General features: G+C 48.1%; 1 protein-coding gene across 4 annotated transcripts in view; it reads right to left on the bottom strand.

The window, feature by feature from the left end:
• Window positions 1-21,320, bottom strand: part of LOC119449513 (proton channel OtopLc) — an 82,599-nt gene that overhangs the window by 48,749 nt on the left and 12,530 nt on the right. The window contains exon 2 of one of the 4 annotated variants that reach the window (XM_049665275.1): window positions 20,873-21,108. The exons of 1 other annotated variant lie outside the window; for it this stretch is intronic. In XM_049665275.1, the coding sequence (XP_049521232.1) occupies window positions 20,873-21,066 (194 nt within the window). In that variant the 5' untranslated portion in view covers window positions 21,067-21,108. Of the gene's footprint in view, window positions 1-13,260; window positions 13,323-20,872; window positions 21,298-21,320 lie in introns of those variants that run through there. 2 more of the 4 variants (XM_049665274.1, XM_049665273.1) reach the window with 2 other exon arrangements.

Here is a 21,320-nt window from a genome sequence, read left to right as displayed (position 1 = left end):
TTATCGCAGTTTACAGAATTTACCAGAGAGAGTGAGGGACATGCGCAGCAACGGTATACCTCGTGACAACGGCGCCAACAGGGCACGAATAAACCCAAAGTGAACTGTGTGAGAACGCAAAGAACTATATTCATTTTACAGCGAGCGATATGACTACCGCGCACCAGGGGTCGCCACAGGTCTGTCGACATTGAACGCCTTCTGAATCGAGAGCAATCAGGCATCAGCCGCAGCTCGCAGCGCGTGCAACGTTCCGCCGAGAGGCCGGAAGTCGCTTATAGCACTATTAACGCGCGTGTGGAAGAGCATAGTAGTAGTAAATGTTATTTAGAAAGAACAAAAATTGTGCGATGAGCTGGGCAGAGAAGACGTGCTCTGTCGTCAAGTGCAAGAACTGCGTATGGGGTGAGACTGTGTGCGAGCTTTATCCACCTCAGCTGCACACTGAGTGTCCGTATTTACGACCGTTCGCCATGCACACCTTTCCGCAAGGTGTGCGCAACAATCTCTATAGTCAATTGCCGGCAACGACTGGCAACCGATTGCCGGCGATGACGTCCAGGCTAGCTCACACCACCTGCAGCAAACACACAACCTTACAGCCACCGCTGGCAATAAATATCACGCGATGTTGAACTTCGATAAGCATGCAAGTCAACGGTACGTCATCCCCACGCAAGCGCTTTCCAGCGAAGTCAAGAGTATAGAATAATAGGCGGGCACCACGAGTTTTCTCTCTGAGCCGAGAATTAAACAGCAAGCGAGCGATCGCTCAGCAACTTGCAACATTTTATGCTGATAGCAATTATATGTACACTCCCGGCGCATTTCTGCCGTCGCCGCCGTCGTCGTTGTCGTGAGATTCCAAGGGCGATAAAATCGTCGCCGCGCGCCGTATGCTGTTTGTGCGAGTGAAAGCTTGCGAGGGTGAGTCGGCGATCGCGGCTCAATCTCGCGCGCGCAATGGGGGGAAGCCAGGCGTTCTGTAGGGAAGCGGGAAGGAAGCGCTCCGTCTTCCGTCGCGCGCAATGCTCCGGGGGGAGGGGAGGGGGGGGGGGGGCGGTACGTTCTACTCCGGGCGGCCCCGGCGGCAGCGTGCGCCCGCCCGCTGTATCTTGAAAGCCATCTGCGACGGGTGAGAGTTCGCCGTGGGCTGTGTTTTCGCGGCTTAGTTCGCGTTGATGCGAGAGGCAGCACGACGGTGAATTCGCTCGCTGCTGCCGCTGCGCTAGCTCACTCCAGCGTTTGAACAGCGAGTTTCCGCGGTCATCGAGTGAGATGTGTTCAATGCTTGCTTGTGCGCGCGTGACACCATGCTTGTTCATTGAGTTAGTATGCCTATATGTTTACAAGTCTATACGGCCGATAAAACTCCTATCCTTATACTTCGTATAGCTGTCACTAATTTGCTATCGCAATCGATGCTTCGCCTATCGGACGAAATCGCGACTTCTTTTGTCCACGCTTACACGGATATATATTAATCTGCGCTAAGTAACCAGACAACCATTCCCAAGTTATGTGACCAGCCCTGGCGACAAGACTTGTGCGGTCGGAACCAACCACCGTGGTCGGAGCAGGTCACGAACAGGCTTTTTCTGCGCATGCACACGTCTTTTACCGAGCGAAGTTGTTGCATATACAGTTGACGATGACAACAGACGCACGGCCGTAACAGCCCTACAAATGCACTGCTGTAAACATTAGTATATAAAGGGTAAAAACAAACATATCAGGCTGGTAAGCCTGATGTTTGCCGGTAAGCTTGGTAAGCAACATAGCCGGTAAGCTTGCACACGATAAGATTGCAGCGCAAATAAAATTGATACATGAAAGGTATACTTACACTGTCTCTGCAGCTTTGGCCACAGCCCTGTGACGTGTATACGCACTCACTGCTCACTGTGGTGGCCGAAATAGCGGCTGCATGGCTAAACCATGCATGGGGCCGTCGTGGCCATTTCAAACAAGTGTGCAAGCGAGCAAGCGCCGATCAGAAGGCCCTGAATGGGGCGCTGTCACGTGAGGAAATATGACGGCGCCCATGTATGGTGCTTTAAATTTAAAGGTCTATATATTTTTTTCCTGTGGCGCCTAAAATGTATGCCCTGAGTTAAAAGTGATTAAAAAGGAATTAATTACTAACTAGAACACGCATAACTATAATAGCACGCCCATATTTTACTTGGCAAGTATTGCAACGACGCCGAAAGGAACAATAACTTTCGTATGCTTGATTTCTTTGATTCCTCCTTTGCGAGAACTAGGCGGCAACACAAGAACGTTCTCAAAGCGTTGTGGTTGAACAAATTGTCAAGAGTTGGCGCTAGCGCTACTTCGCCGTCCACGTATCCGATGTTCCGATATTCTGTAAACTGCAATGCGCATATTATAAAGTAAGGCTCACTGCGGACGCGCAAGTCCCGCAGAGGTAGCACCGGTCCCAGCAGCTACTGCCATGTTCCGCCATTATTTACTCTGCTGAGCACAGCTCCAGAGCTATAAAATACACACACACACACACACACACACATATATATATATATATATATATGTATGTATGTATGTATGTATGTATGTATGTATGTATGTATGTGTGTGTGTATGTGTATGTGTATGTGTATGTGTATGTGTGTGTGTGTGTATGTGTATGTGTGTGTGTGTGTGTGTGTGTGTGTGTGTGTGTGTGTGTGTGTGTGTGTGTGTGTGTGTGTGTGTGTGTGTGTGTGTGTGTGTGTGTGTGTGTGTGTGTGTGTGTGTGTGTGTGTGTGTGTGTGTGTGTGTGTGTGTGTGTGTGTGTGTGTGTGTGTGTGTGTGTGTGTGTGTGTGTGTGTGTGTGTGTGTGTGAAAAATGACGATGCCTAAGTTCGGTTACAATTTTTATTTCCTTTTATATATATATATATATATATATATATATATATATATATATATATATAATGTTGACGAAACATTGCATCAAAAGGCTCAGGCTGTTAAGCGTGAAATTTCTATGGGCTGAGATAACTATGGGCTCCTGCCGAGTTGTCGCACAATTACGCATAGTCTCGGCCCTCTTCACTATGATACGGTGTGTAACCGGTAATCACGCATTACTGAGCGCAGAAAACTTGATGCAGCGTAGGATAAGCTGTCCTGTCTATTCCATCTGTACGCCTATATGGTTTTTTTACCGCGAAAGCGCTTAGGGCCCGTGTCGCAGAAAATCCGGCGTCGGCAACCGGCGTGTGATCGCGGGTGGCGGAGAAAATCATCCAACCACATCGACCGCGCAGGCCCTCCACGTGGTGCAAGGTTTTGGTGAACAAAAATTGAATTTCTCACAGTGAAATCCGTCAGAAAAATGGTAAAGTACGACTTTACCATTCGGCGTCGGATTCACCGTCGGATTGTTTACCAATCGGCATCGGATTGTAATTTGAATGTACGAGAAAACCTAATTCTGCTACGAGGAAACTCAAACACAAACCCCTTTTCCAGCATTTCTACCAGACCTGCGCGCGTCGGTGCAATAGCAAACAATAAAATAATAAAAAAAAGGTGCTAGGGCCTTGACATTTTAATATGACCTCTTATATTGCCCCTGGAAAAACGTCTTTCCAGCAGTGCATTTCAGTTTAAAAGTGAAGCCGACTTTAAGGGGCTCGGTGTAAACTTGGTCTTTGTAAGCTGGCTTTCCCAAGTTCAGTGTTGCAGTGAATAAAGCCTACTTGCCGTATGCGAACGATGCGATGCGAACGGGTCCCGATAACGCTATCGCATTCTGCTCTTAAAGGCGAACCTTAAGCGTCCTCCAATATTTCTTTTTCTGTTGTGATGCAGTACCTACTCCTATGCAGCGCTTCCGATATGTCTTTGATTATCCGTGTCAGATTTACGTCCCTTGACGCTCATCCTAAAGAGCACATTTTGTTTCTCATGCGGACCTTTATAGGGCTGTTGCTGGCCAGTGGTTCTTGAAGGGTCAATATCGAGTGCCCTGTCGCTGATACTTCCGGGTGCTATGCAAGCCGCACTTACAACGACGACTTCGTGCCCTCGCGATGCCACCCGCCACAACACCAGCCTGGTTAACCTCCCTCCCTTTCCCTTATGACATCTCTCTCTCTCTCTCTCTCTCTCGTGCCCTCGTGCGCCCTGAACGACATGCCGCGCCGACCTTGGAAGGGATGTTCCCCTTATGGGCCATTAGCTCGGCGATCAAGGAGGCCGTGTCGTAATCACGAGCACTTTGCCGAGCTCCTGCAACCGCAAAGCCGACCTCTGGGAAAGGCGTGCAACGGCCCTCGCATCAACTGTAAGGTTCTAGCGCACATATATACTATACGCGCTGCGATACCGCGCGTGTACAAATCACCGCCGACAAACGAATTCGCGTTGATTTCTCCTCGTTACGGCTACACAGTAAGTCATGGCATCAAATATACCGCTGTCAGAATCACCTAATAAAGGGCAAAGTGATCGGAAAGCAAGCTTAATTAAGGATATACGTCGAAGGACGCTCCGCGTTGGACCAGTTTGGTCGGAAGTTACACACTCAGATGTTACTGCACAACCCGTTCAACTTTGCTCGTGTGAGGTCAGACTCTACGTTGGTTGCGGCGACGCCTATCGGGCCAAATAAAGAAAGAATAAACTTCATTTTGATTACCAGAGACTTCAGATCGGGTGCTTTGTTAGTGCCTATAATATGGAAAAAAGGAAGCGATCTTGCGGCACCAGCGCGTGCTTACATGAACAGGTCTGCAGCAGGATGACCATACTACGTTCACGAATGGGAGATGTGGTCGAACGTTCGGTTAAATCGCCAATACCAAACACGAAGCTAATTAGGACAAAGCAGAACAGAGTCTCCTTCCGTGAGCCTGCACAACTTCGACTTACACAATGGCATCGGCCGTGCCGAAACAGCTCCCTTGCTTCCAGTGGATTGCCCACAGGTCACGTCGACAGTATGCGAGTACATCGCTCTCCCAAGATGCCCAACCGAGCAGACAGCGGGGGCGGGGTGCAGAGTTCTGGCGCCAGCACGGCGAGTTTTCGACTCATCGCTCCCGGGCGAAGAAGAGCCCTGGGAAAACACGAAGGGAGGGAACCGATGGCGCGTATCCCGTTACGGCCAAGTCGCCAGGAGCATTCCTCGGCTTATCGACTCCCTGCCGCCCCTTTCCCTTCACAAACACTATACATTCTCAGATGAGCTAACGAGACTTACCGAGTCGTACCCGACGTGCCCCCACGAGGAGTGGCGCCAAGAGAGGTCGCGACGCGAACCCCGGCCGAAACGCCCCTCAACGTCGCAACATCTGGACGACAGTTCGTGCGATAGCGAGCTACTGGCCAACAAGGGTCGGCATAGCTGGACACTGCGACAGGAGTTCAGTGCAGCACTGCCCGATTCAGTAGCTGGGGACCACCCACTCCGAGTTTAAAGTTGCGCACATCAAGCAGCTAGCAACGTTTCTACCTGAGCGATATACTTATAGATTACTCATCAAGAAAAGCGCCAGCGTCGACACGATGCCGCGCCCCTCTTAGTGCGAGCAAATCTTACGGGAGTATGTATGTAGCGACGAACCGGACAAGAAGCCGTGCCTAATCTGAAGGGATGATACATCCCAACCAGGGACAGTGCTGCACGAAAGCAACAAGAAGCACCGCATGCGGGCTCTCCCCGCCGGAAACGGTAGATTGGCGCCGTGTTCGCCCGGTCGGGGAGCTTCAAAGGCGATTGCTTTCGAGGAGGGGGGTTCGCCTCCACATGCGCCGGAGCGCAGCGGCCGAGGCTCCCGTGCTGCGGGTAAGGCACGGCAACGCGCCATAACTCTCCGGGAGTTATATGGCATCTCCGCGAGTTGACGCGCACCGGCTATTTCAGAGTATACGCACAACGTGGGACGCGCGTTCTTCGCCATGAACGAGCTCGGTCACGCGCGTCAAGGACGTCAGATCCGCATTCGACGCCTTTTTTCGCAGCAAGGAACTGAACTATTTGAAGCTCAACAAGGGTGCGGCCTCAGTCCGGAGCGCCCACATTTCGGCAAGTCATCGCGTCTTCGTGAACGCTACAGCAACTGTATACTAACTTTGCGTAGGTCCCGCTCCATAAGGAGCTTTTTCGCCTCGCAATGCGCCTCAATATCTTCGCTGCTGAGGACGAGGTCGCGGTTTCGATTCTTGTCAGCAGCAGCCACACTCCGCACCTCATGAGGTCCTGGTTAAGAAACCAACGAAAGGTTAATCTGCATCACGTTTTATAATTCCGTTGAACTTTGAACCCCGATGTCGTGGTTATGGGTTCATATTATAGAGCAACATCATTCTTTCGGAGCCAGGTAGCCAAAACTGCGCATACGAAAAAAATAAAGAAAAGAAAAAGAAATAAGGAAAACTGCACGCGGAACAGATCTCAAGTCATGCGTCTTCCACCAAACCGTGCCCGCGGCGCCTGAAAAAGGCAAAATGGGAGCTGCCGCAAGGAGCGCGCATGGAGCAGATAGGGTCAGAAAGACGGGGCCGCGAGGTTACGTACACACTCAAGCACACACACGCACGACGGCTGTGAACGGTTGACTTCGGAAAAACAGAGGTCAGCACTGCACTAAACGCGCGCGCACACGAACACGCAACCGGCGCTTCCAAATATATCCTCAAGCTTGCGCGGTCGCTCAGTACCAACGCCGTTTTACGTGCCGAAAAGCGACGGCTTGGGAAAATACACACATTCGACGAGACCGCTCTCGACACGGAAGCGGCAAGGGCACCGGCCGGCCACTGCGGTGTGAACGCCGAGTGCAGGCATTGAGGGCATTGGCCTTGATCACTGCGCGCAAAACACCCACGCGTTTTGAGTGAACGGCGGACGAAATTGTGGCGCGGGAAAGTTCGAATAGATGCCGGAGTGTGCTGAATTAGGCTGGTTGGTATGCACGTTGAAGGGAATCGAACAGCGCAAAATACGGCACGATATAGTGAAGACGACAAGGTTAGTCAACGCCATGTCTGTCGTCTTCCCGGACACGACCGCCGGGTCACTATACGCTTCGTCAATTTCGCGGTGTTCGATTCCCTCTGGATGTAGCATTTTTGCACGAACTCGAATTACCAGCGCGTAGATACACGTACGGCTTAGAGAGGAAACTCAGGAAGATGACATTAGTTGAGATTACGAGGAGAGTTAAAGCGATGTCATGTAATGCGCAGAGGAGATAACCGGCTGTCTATTACAGAGCCACAGAATGCGTGCCAATGGAAGAAAAACGTAGTCAACAACGGCATATTTTATGGTGTGATTAAATTATATATCTTGCCGACATAGGGTTAAATATTAAAACAAAGCAACTGAACACATGTGCTCGGGAACAGGTAATGAGTATAAACGATTTTGCAACAAGTGTATGAGTATAAACGTTTTGCAACGTATAATGGGGCGCGCTCAAGAACTCTCAACGCAGATGGCGAAGCTTTTCCGGAGCTCTCCCACTTTACACCGCCCTTTTCAACATCCTCGCACAATGTCTTCGCGATCAGAATATATCAACCATAACTGACCGATTACACAGAAAACCGAGCAAACTATGAATCTCTCTTTCTCGATCTCTTACGAGTAAAAATAAAGTCTTACAATGGATATATCCCACGCGCTACAAACTGCACCGCCTATGCAAGAACATAACTTCAGTTAATTAACTGTACCTAAAGTACTACATCGTGAGATTGATGCGTAATTAAATAAGCTAACTGTGATGACGATCAATGCGCGCACAAAGTTAGTGAAAAGACAGACAATCACTCGCAGATGCCGGCATTGCCAAACGCAAGGCGAAATTCTCGAAGACGAGTCTCATCTGATCGCCCTCATCCAGCCCCATCAATTGAGCGCCCAAGGCGATTTCTTATCCAGGCAAAGCTCAGGAAGTCAGGCATGCAGATTACGCGTGGCGCGATAGGCGGCGGCTTCCTTCGAGACCCGCGCCTTCGACGCCGTCGACGACGATACCGGCCTGCGCCGACATAGGTAAACAGCGTCGACAACTGCCGCGGTAATGCTCGTCCGATAATACGCGAGACGTGACAGGCTTGCAAGTATCGGCGCCCTTGCAGGCTCACACGGCGGCGCGGGGCCGGTGGCTTTTGTTTGCGTTTGGGGTTTGCTCAGTTTCTGACCTGATTGTAGCGTATAGACGTGGTGGTGCAACGGGGCATAAAACCGCGAACAAAGTACCGACACGTGCGCAGCATATTACGCAGTGTATAGCCGTGAGATATGCGCGTCTCAAGGCTGCGCTCCCGTATATACTCGCGCATATGCGGCGCGCAGGAGGCAGCTAGCTGAACGGCCTGCAGAGGATGAAGGGGGGGAATTTCGATTAGGAAAAGCAGTGAGGCCGGTCTGAGGTAAAAGTCATCTGGCCATCCTACTCCGCACGGCAGAAAAGGAGAAGAATATGGCTTATGCGGGGTGTGTTTCCATCTTTCTTTTTTTTTTTTTATATTGTCAACTGAATTTCTAAAAATCACCCGTGGCATGTAGCAAAATTCTACGTACTTCTCGAGCTAATTACTGTCAGAGGCGGACATTACTCTCAGAAATCAAAATGAACATTTCACTAATTAACAAAGCTTCGCTAATTAACCGTTAAACTGATTACTCTAAGGTACAATGTAATTCATGAATTGTAGCAGGTAGCTTCGAAATTCATATCCACTTAGTACGAATTCTGAGGATGCACCATAGAGCAAATGTACTCATTGAGCTGGATTACTCAAAGAGACGGACATTACTTACACTAGAAATCAAAATGCATAATTGACTAAATATAAAATATCGCTAATCAAATTTGAAAAAATTATTTTAGAGCACCTAATGCCATACACGAATTGAAGCCAGTGATTTCGTAAGGCACATCCAATTGGAACGAATTTTGAAACTATAGCACCAGTGACACCAAATGACGTCATATATCCACTAAGCTATATACCATGGAGAGTGTTTCCAGTGTTCCGTGTTGTCAATAAACTCCAATACATTACACTGACAGCGGCTGTTCTACTGTATAATACACAACCTTTAGGTGGCATTCATACCGGCGAGTCGTAGAGGTCGCGCGACCAAAATGGTCGCAATTAAGGGTCGCTTTGGTCGAAAAGCGACCGTTCCGGGTCAGCCTCTGACCAATCACAATACATTTTCGGTGTGGCGCTCGATGGGCGGGTTGCGCTTGCCGATATGAACACCTGTCGCCGTGAGTCGCTCCTCGGTCACCAACATGGCGGTGGGTCGCGCGACCTCTATCGATGGACGGTGAGAACGCGCCTTTAAGCATAAATATGATGACTCTGCGGGATAGCTACACGTAGGCCGTGCGAAGCGGATTGCTATATATAGTTCACGCGGGAGGACCTCGAGCCTATCACTAACGCTTTCTGCGCATGCGTCGTAAATCACGTGCGCAGGCTATATACGACACGCGTAGAAAACAAACATTCAGCATACACACAAATGACTCTGGGCTGATTTTGACACGCAAGGGACATGTACAGAAACACTATCGCCCACAACCGCTGCACAAGAAAAGCGAGAAGATGGCTGTGTCGGCACTGCGCGCTCTTCTTCGCTGCTCGCCGCTTAGAACAAAAATCTGTGCAAAGTAACCCTTCAAAACTTGGCTACGTGTATTGACTTTGCCTTCTGAGAAAACTTACGCCATTAAAGTCTGTCGACGTTTTATTTTGCTTGCACGGAATGCGACGTCAGCGCCGCTGAATCTTCGTGACGTAAAGCTGTGAAGCAGAACCGGCCGTCTTGGGTAATTATTGCATATCCGTGCACATACGGGTCATTCTAGTGGCAGCCCGCAGCTGAACCGGGAGATATACCGTCCCCGTGTATAGACCAATCTGGGAAGCCTCGAGTGCCGCCCCGGAGGCCTCCTAAAAGAGAACGTCGGTGCGCAGTGGGCGATAGGCACCCACCCCACTTATCGGTGCCGTCTCAGCCGACAACGCTCAGTGTGAGGCCAGCACAAACAGGATTCGCACCAGACGATCTACATTGTTCGAGGTGCACGTGAACGAAAGAAGGCTTGAGAGGGTAACGTAACCTACGCAGCAGGAAGCACACGAGGACTATGGCATTGCGTGCGCCATTGCATGCGTCTTAAGCACACCGTATAGATTTTCAGCGAATACGCGCCCTTCTACTGCAACAACTCTAGAACACCATGATTCAGACTGCGTAAGGATGCGGAAACTCGAGACGTCACGATGTTCAGTACAGTGCTGCCTCGATCACGGTGGCCGATGACATCAATTTTCGTTTGTCTGGATTCTAGCTACAAAGCAACAAGCTGATGATGATGCTATCGTCATGCCCTTTGAATCGATATGGCCGCAAATAGTCATCTAGCTTGCGTGAGCAAATGAGGTTTTACTGTAAGCTGTGGCAATGTTCAGCATTGCACAACTCACCTTTCAACAGGCAAGAAGACTGGGAAGAAGCCGTCAAGAGCGACGACCTTCAAGTCCAGCTTCGGGCTGTCCAAAGGGCCTGCGAAAGGGCTGAAGATCACGGTCTTCCGCCCCCGGTGCAGGTGCGGCCCGCGACTACGACAGAGTAGTTCCTTAGGACAAAATAAAGTTTCTTGTCTGTCTGTTTGTCTGTCTCAGTGCTTCTGCTTTCTTTCTCTTTTTTGTATCTTTGTGTCTCCTTCAAGGACGCAAACTGAATAAGTTTTGTCTTGCGGATAACTTCCCCGTTAACCCCCCATTTCTCTCTCACTCTATCCAGTACAACCTGCAAGGCTGATGATGATGATTTCTTATGAAATGCTCTTTGGAATTGGGGTGGCGACACATAGTCGCCTGCGGCAAACGTATATGCGAGGGAAACAATCTTGCAGCGACATGACAGGGGATTTGAGGCCCGATTCGCAAATGTTATCGCTCGTAATCGCTTCTTAATTGTCACTGCCCGGTCGGTCGTCTTCACCATGCACCGCCTCGCTCGACGTCATGAATGATCGCGAGGTCCGTTCTCCAACAGGAATAGTTTGGTGAATTGCGGTTTTAAATACTTTGTAAGGATTATTTTCTTTCAATTCTACCCATTTCTTATCATCCGTCACGCCAAGTGGATTATCCCAGCGATTACGGCCGCGCACTGCGAGCCAATGACAAAAGGCCGAACAACTAGGCTCGAAAAAAAGAAAAAAAAAAAGAAGCAGATAAAATTATCGCTGCAAACTCTGGCCCCTGCAGACCGGAACATCGCGAGCCATAAACGTATACCACGCGGAAGCCGGGCGACAGCAGCCACTGCGGGGGAGCAGAGCCCGACAGTGTAAAGCACGGCGTCGCACGCACAGTAAAAACCCACCGGTCCTCTCCGCGGAGATCCCACTGGGCGACGACAGTAAAGATAACACGAGTGTTTCGGCTTTGCGTATTTTACGGTCGGGCCGCGCTCACAGTTTACGCGCGTGCGTACATTTCACGCCTTGGATAAGCGTATATCGCAAGGACTCGAAGCGAAAGCGTGGTGTAAGCGCGCGGCTACGAAACGACCGAGAAAACGAGGGGTCGCAGAACGAACGAGCAACAGGACGCGGGCTTCGTTCAGGCTGGCTCGGCGCGGTGGGCTGAACGCGTGCTGTGAACAGTGAACATGTGTGAGTGTGTGTGTGACGTTTGCGCCACAAAACTATAATACAACACAACTATTTGGGAGTACGGGACCAAAGGTGCTTCTGTGCCATTTGACTGCATGAGTTCTGATTCCCGAACCCTGTCGCTATGCAAGAGCGACACAACATAAGTAGAACACATCGCAGGCGCTGTAAGATACTCCCTCATAAGACACTAATTAAACCGAAGAGCAACAGGTAATGTAAGACCTTAACCTCTTGAAACCCGAACACAGCTATGGGATATAATAGCTCTTCAAGTTGTTGTTTATTGTATACTGGTATGTTATGAATGTGAAAAGAAGTATTCAAATACAATGGATAGAGGCCAAAAGCTGCATCTCCATGTACGTGGAAGAAGTATCCATCTCCTTTTGTTTGCTATAGTAAAAACTGCATTTTATTGCCTAAACACAGAGATGAAGATTTAAATAGATATATACGTGTATTACATTGCCATGTTCCTGCTGCATCCCGGATAGTCACGCAATATCAATGAATTCCGAACACACTTCAAAGGTGCTTTCCGCCGTCTGTGACAACACAGAGGTGTAATCAACGTAGTGTAGAATTTCTCGAAAGCGGAAGGCAAGGATATGAGTAAACGCTTTCTGTACAGTTCTACTTACACCGGACTTCATTTCATGAATGAATATTTAAAGTAATCGCTGTCAAGTGAAATTTGAAGAAAAAAAATCAAGGAAATGTGCAATATAATTTACGAGGGGTCTTAGGTAGTTAACAAGCAGTAACACGTGACAAAAATATAACACTTCATATATATAAGCAACACAAAATGAACTATATTTATTATCATCCTGAACAAGGTTCCTGCAGAGCCCCTTTTTAAAAACAGTACCAATGACTTGGTCAGTCTGATTATGTTATTGCTTACAGGACCAAGAGATCTTCCCCCAGTCTCCCAATAAAGCGGCCATTTACTATCATTCGCTACCTTTCCTGATGTATAGTCCTGAAATCCTGTGCTTGCACTGAAGATTTGAATAAACGAAACGTCTACAACGTAACTAACGTTTTCGTTCGCCATGCTCTAATGCACGCCTTTCAGCGGAACGAGCCGTCAACGCTCAGCTAAGCGTCCGTATTACGGTGTGCCGCCAAGGAAGCGCTGACCACGAACGACCAGCGGAACATGGCGGGGCCCCGCCAGCTGCATGCACCACCGCATCAGTACGGGAAGACCGAGAAACGCGCTGGGTCACACCAACACCACCGTCAGTGGCCATGACGTTTTGCACGCACCCACGCGACAGAGCAAATGGGGAGGCTGCTATAAAATACAGCAGATGTCAATGCGCGACTCATCTACGTAAACATGTGACACACGACGAGATACCGCTTGCACAGCTTTTACCGCTCACTAATGTGGCAACCTGGGAGCGAGCAGATTGCTTTGCGGATCACCGTCGTATCCCTGCATCAGGGGCTGCTATAAGCAGGCGGTGAGAGCCGACAAAGTACAGCCGCGCGCCGTTTTACGCGAATTGCCCAAACCTTGAGGCCGCGTGGGTATTGAAGCACGGCAGCTTGCAGGAACGCGTGTATTGTTCCTTACTTGACGTCTCCGAGCGAGCTGTCTTCGGCGTCCGTGTCGTCTTCCATTCTTGAAACGAGCAATGCAGCAAAGCGCAGCTCGCAATGTGCATGCCTCGCCCCTTTCCCTCCTCCGCTCTGTTCACGCACGATTGATGAGCGGAAGGAGAGCGCGGCACGGAGGAGCTTGTGCACTATACGCACATCGTAGCATAGTTGCATGCAGTACTAACAAACTATATACAAGGAGCAACGAGTCTTCGCCGGTGCGTTACGGCGCCCCGGAATATAGTACGTATACCACTAAAGAATTATTCGGTGCAAACTCGAGGCCTTAACATGCACAGCAGCTGGGACAGCCCCGCAGGAATTTCTCCTCTTTTTTCTGCATTGCATAGACCGCTTGAACCAATTAAGGCCTTTTATTTCCATATGTCTGAAGTGAAGTACCGCCAGAAGTAATAATAATAATAATAATAATAATAATAATAATAATAATAATAATAATAATAATAATAATAATAATAATAATAATGAAGTCCCCTGTTTCTTTCTCAAGCGGTGCAAGTCGGCGCACAACTTAGGATATGTCGTAGCCTATTTTCTAAAAGCAGGGACGGCCAACGTGAGCCCTATAAACACCGTCTTAATATTTCAAAGACTGCGTGTGCGATGAAAAAGTCGAAAAATTAAAAATTAAATTATGGGGTTTTACGTGCCAAAACCACGATATGATTATGAGGCACGCCGTAGTGGGGGACTCCGGAAATTTGGACCACCTCCATGGGGTTCTTTAACGTGCTCTTAAAGCTAAGTACACGGGTGTTTTCGCATTTCGCCAGCATCGAAATGCGGCCGCCATGGCCGGGATTCGATCCCGCGACCTCGTGCTCAGCAGCCCAACACCATAGCCACTGAGCAACCACGGGCGATACCGACAGGAAACGTGCCGGTGCTCTTTCCGAACGCTTCACTATACTGCTTCGTTGTCATTTCTGCGGTGTCATAATTAACCGTTCGCAGTCTGTGGGCTGGTCTGTCCGTATAGATCGCACGTATATCAATATAACGCGACCCGTTTCTCACTGTTAATTAAATTGCAGCGTTTCTATATACTGGCACGGGTGTAACATCGGCAACAATGTAATTATCGTTTCTGTGTCCATATGTCTACTGTTGTGGTGGCAAAATATTGTCTGGACGACGAGCAGACAACAACGCGGGCATATGAATACATTTGAACAGGCGTCCGTGCCATTTTTTTGGCTGCATCTTCAAAAGCGCTGAACGCAACTGTATACAAGTTCTGATGTACAGTGCATGCCCTACGGGAACCCCACGAAGACGGGAGGGGGTCTGCGCACCGCAGCCCTTTCCGGCGTGCATGATGCGGCGCGCCAAACGACGTCAGAGGTGTCGAGCCTGCCAATGCCTGTGAAAAATCGCTTCTGCATGCCTGCTCTACAGAGCGTTTCCACGCGCACTTCGCGACACACGCTGGGCGCAAAACAAAAGAGTCCCGTCTCAAGGTTTTTGAGAACACGCACTCGCGGAATAAGCTGCGGCCCGGCCGCTCTCTGAGGAACGCACACGGTTGCTTTGCATATACGCGCGTTCCTGGAAAAGCACGCGTCACAAAAGGTGAAGAACAGAATGATTCAGCTATACCACAGCCGCTCGATGAAAAATACACAAGCTTTTCAGTGGGAGATGACCCTTCGCGGCGGGAAATCTGAGGCTCGGTGGGCGATCATCCACCGGAACAAGGCCATCGCCGAAGAGATCATAGGGGCCCTGGACTAAGGCATCCTTTTCTATAACCCCTTCCCCAAAGTTAAATAAACTTTTCGTCATCATCATCATCATCGAACGGCCGTGGCTATCTCTACGGAGTGCACGTTGCGTAGATAAACGGGTCAGGCATACATGACTACATGACTATTGCAAGTAAACCATTGGCTTACTTGTTTAGTCCAGCATTAGCCCTAACAAATTTCAGACGGTGTTGCTTCTGCAAAGCCTCTATCTCGCTCTCTTTCTAAGGAGTTGTTGCAGACGACGCGGACTTCCTGTTTATTATGGACAAAAATGGTGACTAATGCACGTAAACGTGATATTAAAACTGCACCCGCAGTGAAATGCCACCGTTAATTACGTAGTAGGAAGTTTTAGAATGCATCCAGGAGCCCTCTCAGAATGTTCGCCTGGCGCCGTTAGGTCGCCAAAGTTGTTAAACAACGTTTTCCGCGCGCTGTGCAGTACTTGTCAAAAGTTTCAGTGTCACTAAGCACGTGAGCGGACCTGTCGTCAGAACGCGTACTCAGAGCCCTTCGGTACTTTCGTTGTTCCAAAGCCTCAGAGGCCGAGAACAAGCCGATTTTCACTCTCCCCAAAAGACGGCAAATTGAGAACCACACATGCTTCCGATAACTACTGCAATTTACGAATTCGAGCCGGTGAGTTTGCAAGACGCATCCACTTGAAATGAATTTCCAGGATGACGCCAGTTTCGAGATTTCCTAAAGTGTGGGACGAAATACACTGGGCGTTATAGTTAATTTTGTGCCTAATGTATAAAAGAGCTTTATGGTAAAAAAATAAGTGGAACAACTGTACATTTTTACGGCGAGTTTGATAGCGCACATCTCCAAACTGGTGTCATTCTGGCAATTCATTCCAAGTGGATATGCCTGACAAGATCACCGGCTACAATTCGTAAATTGCAATATGTGTCGTAAAGTAATTAACTAAGAAGTTAATTAGTGAGTTTTGGGTCATTAGTTGAATATGCGTTTCTATTTCTCGCGCTAATAATGTCCGCCTCATCGAATAACCCAGCTCAATGATGAGAATTATTCTACGTGCCACAGGCGATTTCTGAAAATTCCGTAAAACTTAAAAATGAACACCCTGTATATTACTGTTTTAGGGCGTGGTTTCTTGTTTCCTTTTTTTTTTCTTTCTTTTTTTTCCTTTACCGGACCCCGTCACTCGGATAGTGATGCGAGGATGTTTCCTTCTCGGCGTGCAGAGCTCAAGTGCCAGGACCTCAGGCAAAACACTCAAACCAGGGTCGATGTCCCAGACGTCAAAAACACCATATGTGTTCCTTATCAACAGAACAGAGACGCGTTGCATTCCACATGGAAAGAATGAAAGAAAGAAAGAAAAAAAGCTCTGCTTCTAACACAGCGATTTCGGGGTGAACGGCTCGGTTGTATCCGTCATGTGGTGTCTATAAATGAGAGCCCGCCACTCTCAATGGTGCTGGGGCCGAGGCGTTGTGCTCCAGAGCTTGAGCACCATGTTAATCTGTCGCATACTGCGCGGTCGCAATTCGGCAAGGGCGAGACAAAAGTACAGCTCTGCAATACGGTTATCACAGCTTCATGATAATTCAATCCTTTAAAGCGTTGCATCAGACATAAATGATCGCGTTTATCCTGAATATAATTTGAATTCTATCCTTTACCAAAACTTCCATGCACATCTTAACTTTTATTTAAGCATAATTTGAAAATTTGCCTGTATTAGAAGAGGTGCGATATATATATATATATATATATATATATATATATATATATATATATATATATATATATTAGTGAAGCAAAGAATCACAGGAGCCTGCACAGAAGTAGTTCAAAAAATAGAAGCACGTAGGGAAAACATAACAGGACTTTACTGACGTTTCGGCCGGGGTCCGGCCTTCATCAAGATGACTCTTGATGAAGCCGGACCCCGACCGAAACGTCAGTAAAGTCCTGTTATGTTTTTCCTACGTGCTTCTATTTTTGTATATGTATGTATATGTATGTATGTATGTATGTATGTATGTATGTATGTGTGTATGTGTGTGTATGTGTGTATGTGTGTATGTGTGTGTGTATGTGTGTGTATGTGTGTGTGTGTGTATGTGTGTATGTGTGTGTATGTGTGTGTGTGTGTGTATGTGTGGTGTGTGTATGTGTGTGTGTGTGTATGTGTGTGTGTGTGTATGTGTGTGTGTATGTGTGTGTATGTGTGTGTGTGGTATGGTGTGTGTATGTGTGTGTGTGTGTATGTGGTATGTATGTGTGTGTATGTGTGTGTATGTGTATGGTGTGTATGTGTATGTGTGTATGTGTATGTGTGTATGTGTATGTGTGTGTGTGTGGTGTGTGTGTGCGGTGTGTGTGCGTGTGTGTGTGTGGTGTGTGCGTGTGTGTGTGCGTGTGTGTGCGCGTGTGTGTGCGCGTGTATGTGTGTGTATGTGTGTGTGTATGTATGTATGTATGTATGTATGTATGTATGTATGTATGTATGTAGTATGTGTGTATGTGTGTATGTATGTATGTATGTATGTATGTATGTATGTATGTATGTATGTATGTGTGTATGCGTGTATGTATGTATGTATGTATGTATGTATGTATGTATGTATGTATGTATGTGATGTGTATGTGTGTGTGTGGGGGGGGGGGTTCGGCGGAGGTTGTGGGTTCGGCTTCCACAACCTCCGCAGGTTATGCAGCAGGGCCCAATTGTTCCAAATTAACACGAAGCCTTAAGTATGGTTCCTCTCAAATGGCATGTCTAGATTTACCAGCGTAAAAATGTCATTCAATCAGAAGTCGACCTCCATGAAGTCAAGGCTATGTAGTCAGCTGTCGCAATCCAGGCCTGCAGAATACTTCGGAAAGCTACAGCCATGGCAAAAAAATTTTGCTTTTGTGCTGACCCTTGAAACCATCTTATATTTCAGGAACATTTTGGCAATTGACGATCATTGTGGGAAGCAATTTCTTCAGCGAAGTATGCGGAGCGCTTTCACAAATGTGAGGTGGGTTAGCGCAAATGCACACTCCCCTTCATGTTTCAACAATCCAACAGCATAAGGCCAGTTCAAGTTCAACAAACAATACGTTATTCTGCTCGTTAAACACAGTAAAACAAAAAGAAAATTAAAATTAATACAAAGCCATCAATTTCTATGGATGACTTTGTAAAGGTGAACTGCATCCCTGAAAGTTCCCATGCCACAGCTAATCTTACTTCGAACTATTCTTGTCAACGCCTACTTCGATTGCGTAATGCGCTAAAAAAAAATCGAAGCTGTTAATTGCACATGCACGAAAATTGCCCAGGAACCGTCTAGCCGCGACCGCGAGCGTGAAATGTAAGCGTAGCAGGTGAACTTGAGATGTTTTTTGTGGCGTGTATCATCCGACATAGAGATAGAGGCTGTCCCCATCACAGGGCCCATCGGACAATTCGCCGTAATTGCGCTTTCAGCGATGCGACCTTGAAGGTAAATTGCCGAACCCACATCCCTTCGCTGAGACAGCCCGCACCTGAACTGTTACAACCGTCCTCCTCTTGGGTCCTGTGGGGCGTAACCGCCACGAGGCCGGAGAAAGTAAACAGAGAATGCTTGCTTGCTCGTTCCACACTTGCGGGGCCTACCCACTACGGAAGATTGGCCAAGAAGCCGGCGGTTAAAGGGAAGGGGGATAGAGAAAAAACCTAAACGAAAAAGCCAATCAGGTTGAAGTATAACGTTTATGATAATTAGGAAATAGGTTTAGCTGGCAGATACAGAAATAAAAATAACTAATTACAGAGAACGCCGTTGGCCCAACGTTGACATTGCTTTTCTCATCTTTCTAGCAATTTGGTAGGCGCGACGCCCCAGTAAGCAACAGGTCACACAGTTTAAGGCCAACTGCACTGAAATCTCACTTCTTGAGCTCAATGGGTAGAACACAAGGTAATCGCAGCAAAGCAAGAAGGCGAGCAACCAGACATGTCCTGAATTAGCAGCGTTCAGATATGCCTGGTAGTAGATGGCAGGCTCCCGTGGCGGTGTGTCACGCAGCTACACGATTGGGTGATTATGATGTCTATCATCATCCGCAGCAGCAGCAGCCTATATTTATGCCCACTGCAGGACGAAGGCCTCTCCCTGTGATCTCCAATTACCCCTGTCTTGCGCTAGCTGATTCCAACTTGCACCTGCAAATTTCCTAACTTCATCACCCCACCTATGATGTCTATTAATTAAATTATGGGGTTTTACGTGCCAAAACCACGATCTGATTATGAGGCACGCCGTAGTGGGGGACTCCGGAAATTTGGAACACCTGGGGTTCTTTAACGTGCACCTAAATCTAAGTACACGGGTGTTTTCGCATTTCGCCCCCATCGAAATGCAGCCGCCGTGGCCGGGATTCGATCCCGCGACCTCGTGCTCAGCAGCCCAACACCATAGCCCCTGAGCAACCACGGCGGGTCACCTATGACGTCTATAGACGTCACCTTTTTGTGGCATCTTTTTGGTCGAATAATCAGTCGATTATCTGGATTTGTGGTTTTACGCACATGAGCTGATAAAATCAAAATTCCCTCCTACCTATCAAAGAAGAGAGGAACGAGGGGAAAGATGAGGATAAAGGTGGTGATGACAATGAAGCGGAACAAGATGGCGATTAAAGTTATATGCATCAAGAGCCGAAGTGTTTATTAAACACTTGCGTCCAGTCAACTTTTGCGCAAGAAATGAGGGGAATATCAATTAAGGGGCGCATCGTTGGCATGGCCCACACGATGCCAAAACAACATTTCACGACACCCGCTTCCATTATACGTTCGACAGCACCAACGTCTCATTAAAGCCTCAAGCTGTGCGATGTTTCGCAAGCAGGCTCTCCCGCAAGTCTCCCTTCGCTTTTCGCATTCGTGGCCAAGGCCGAAGGACAGGCGTACGTCGACTTCATGAAAAAAAATTGTTATAATAATAATAAGGAAACGTATGAACAAAGCGGCCAATCTTTCATGACACTATTATTTATTTATTTTATATAAGTACATTTAGGTATGAAATATATATATCTATACAGAAGGAGGTCTCATATATATATCACAAGGTAAGGCTACCACATGACATCTATCACTACATGACCTGCTCTCACTATCACATCGCAACGCGCCCAACAGGACGAAAAGGACGAGTCTTTCTCGTGGGACGCTTGCGATAGCAGAATTCCAGTCACCTAAATTACGTGCCCACGACTTCAAGTCACTTCTGAGGGTGCAAATATAGCCTTGACGTACCTGCCACACCCATGAAAACACATTTAGATGAGAAAAAAAAAGATCTTATTCGCAGAACGCCAGAGTGGTCAGTTTGACCGAGAGTGCTCTATCTTGCGAAACTCTACATGATAGGGAAGGAGGAACGTAATGAGTGATGCGACGAACCCTTAAGGTTTAGAAATCCCGAGCAGATACTCTTCATTCGCTCGGGACTCTCCTCTCCCATTTATTCATTCTAACTACAAAACGGTAGTTTCATTGGAAAGCCATAGTTTACGGATTTAGTCAGACCCATTAACCCATCTTAACCCATTTATAGTTTACACGTCTTCGCTCCGACTGAGCAATAGAAAGATCAAAGCATACCGACTGAACTGTCAGGCACTACTGTACGCAATATCTCTTTATATATACCAATGAATGGCACACTCAAAGTATGACAGCGGAAGCATGCAAAGCAGACAGAGCACGACGGCAACGAAGCATCGACATAGGCGGAAAGTGGCGTAGTTGAGCTAAGCTAAGGTGCCAGCGAAGCAGTTCGACAGTTGCCAACTCACTTGCCCACGATGAACTGGACTTTTTTCCTCGGTCTGCAGTAGTCGCACCCAGGGCCGCTATTCAACGAACCATCGTTGCCGCATCGGTCGCACGGAAGCCTTCCCGACGTCGGCAGGCACCGGCTCAGGCGACGCACGAGAAGTGCCGACAGTCCGGCCAGACGGCCCGGCTTATCCGGAGACGTCACCAGCATGACAACCGAAGGTCGGTGCTTGCGGCGTCCGAAGCTCTAACACTGTCAAGCCCGAAACAAGCCACGGTAATCAGTCCCGCAGCGCTCCTTACTTTCTCGTCTAAAGGTTTAACGGTCTCGATCACGAAGGGTCCCGCGATCGGTAACCAAGCCGCGGACACAAATCCTTCATTTGCTGCATCGAAAGAAGTGATGAACAGTCTTAATGCGAGCGTAGCCTTATTCCTGCCATAATATAACCATCACAACGAAAC

This window comes from Dermacentor silvarum, chromosome 4 (assembly GCF_013339745.2).
Source record: "Dermacentor silvarum isolate Dsil-2018 chromosome 4, BIME_Dsil_1.4, whole genome shotgun sequence".
NCBI lineage: Eukaryota > Metazoa > Arthropoda > Arachnida > Ixodida > Ixodidae > Dermacentor > Dermacentor silvarum.
The sequence above is the reverse complement of the archived record's forward strand: the minus strand, read 5'-3'. Positions and strand labels throughout refer to the sequence as shown.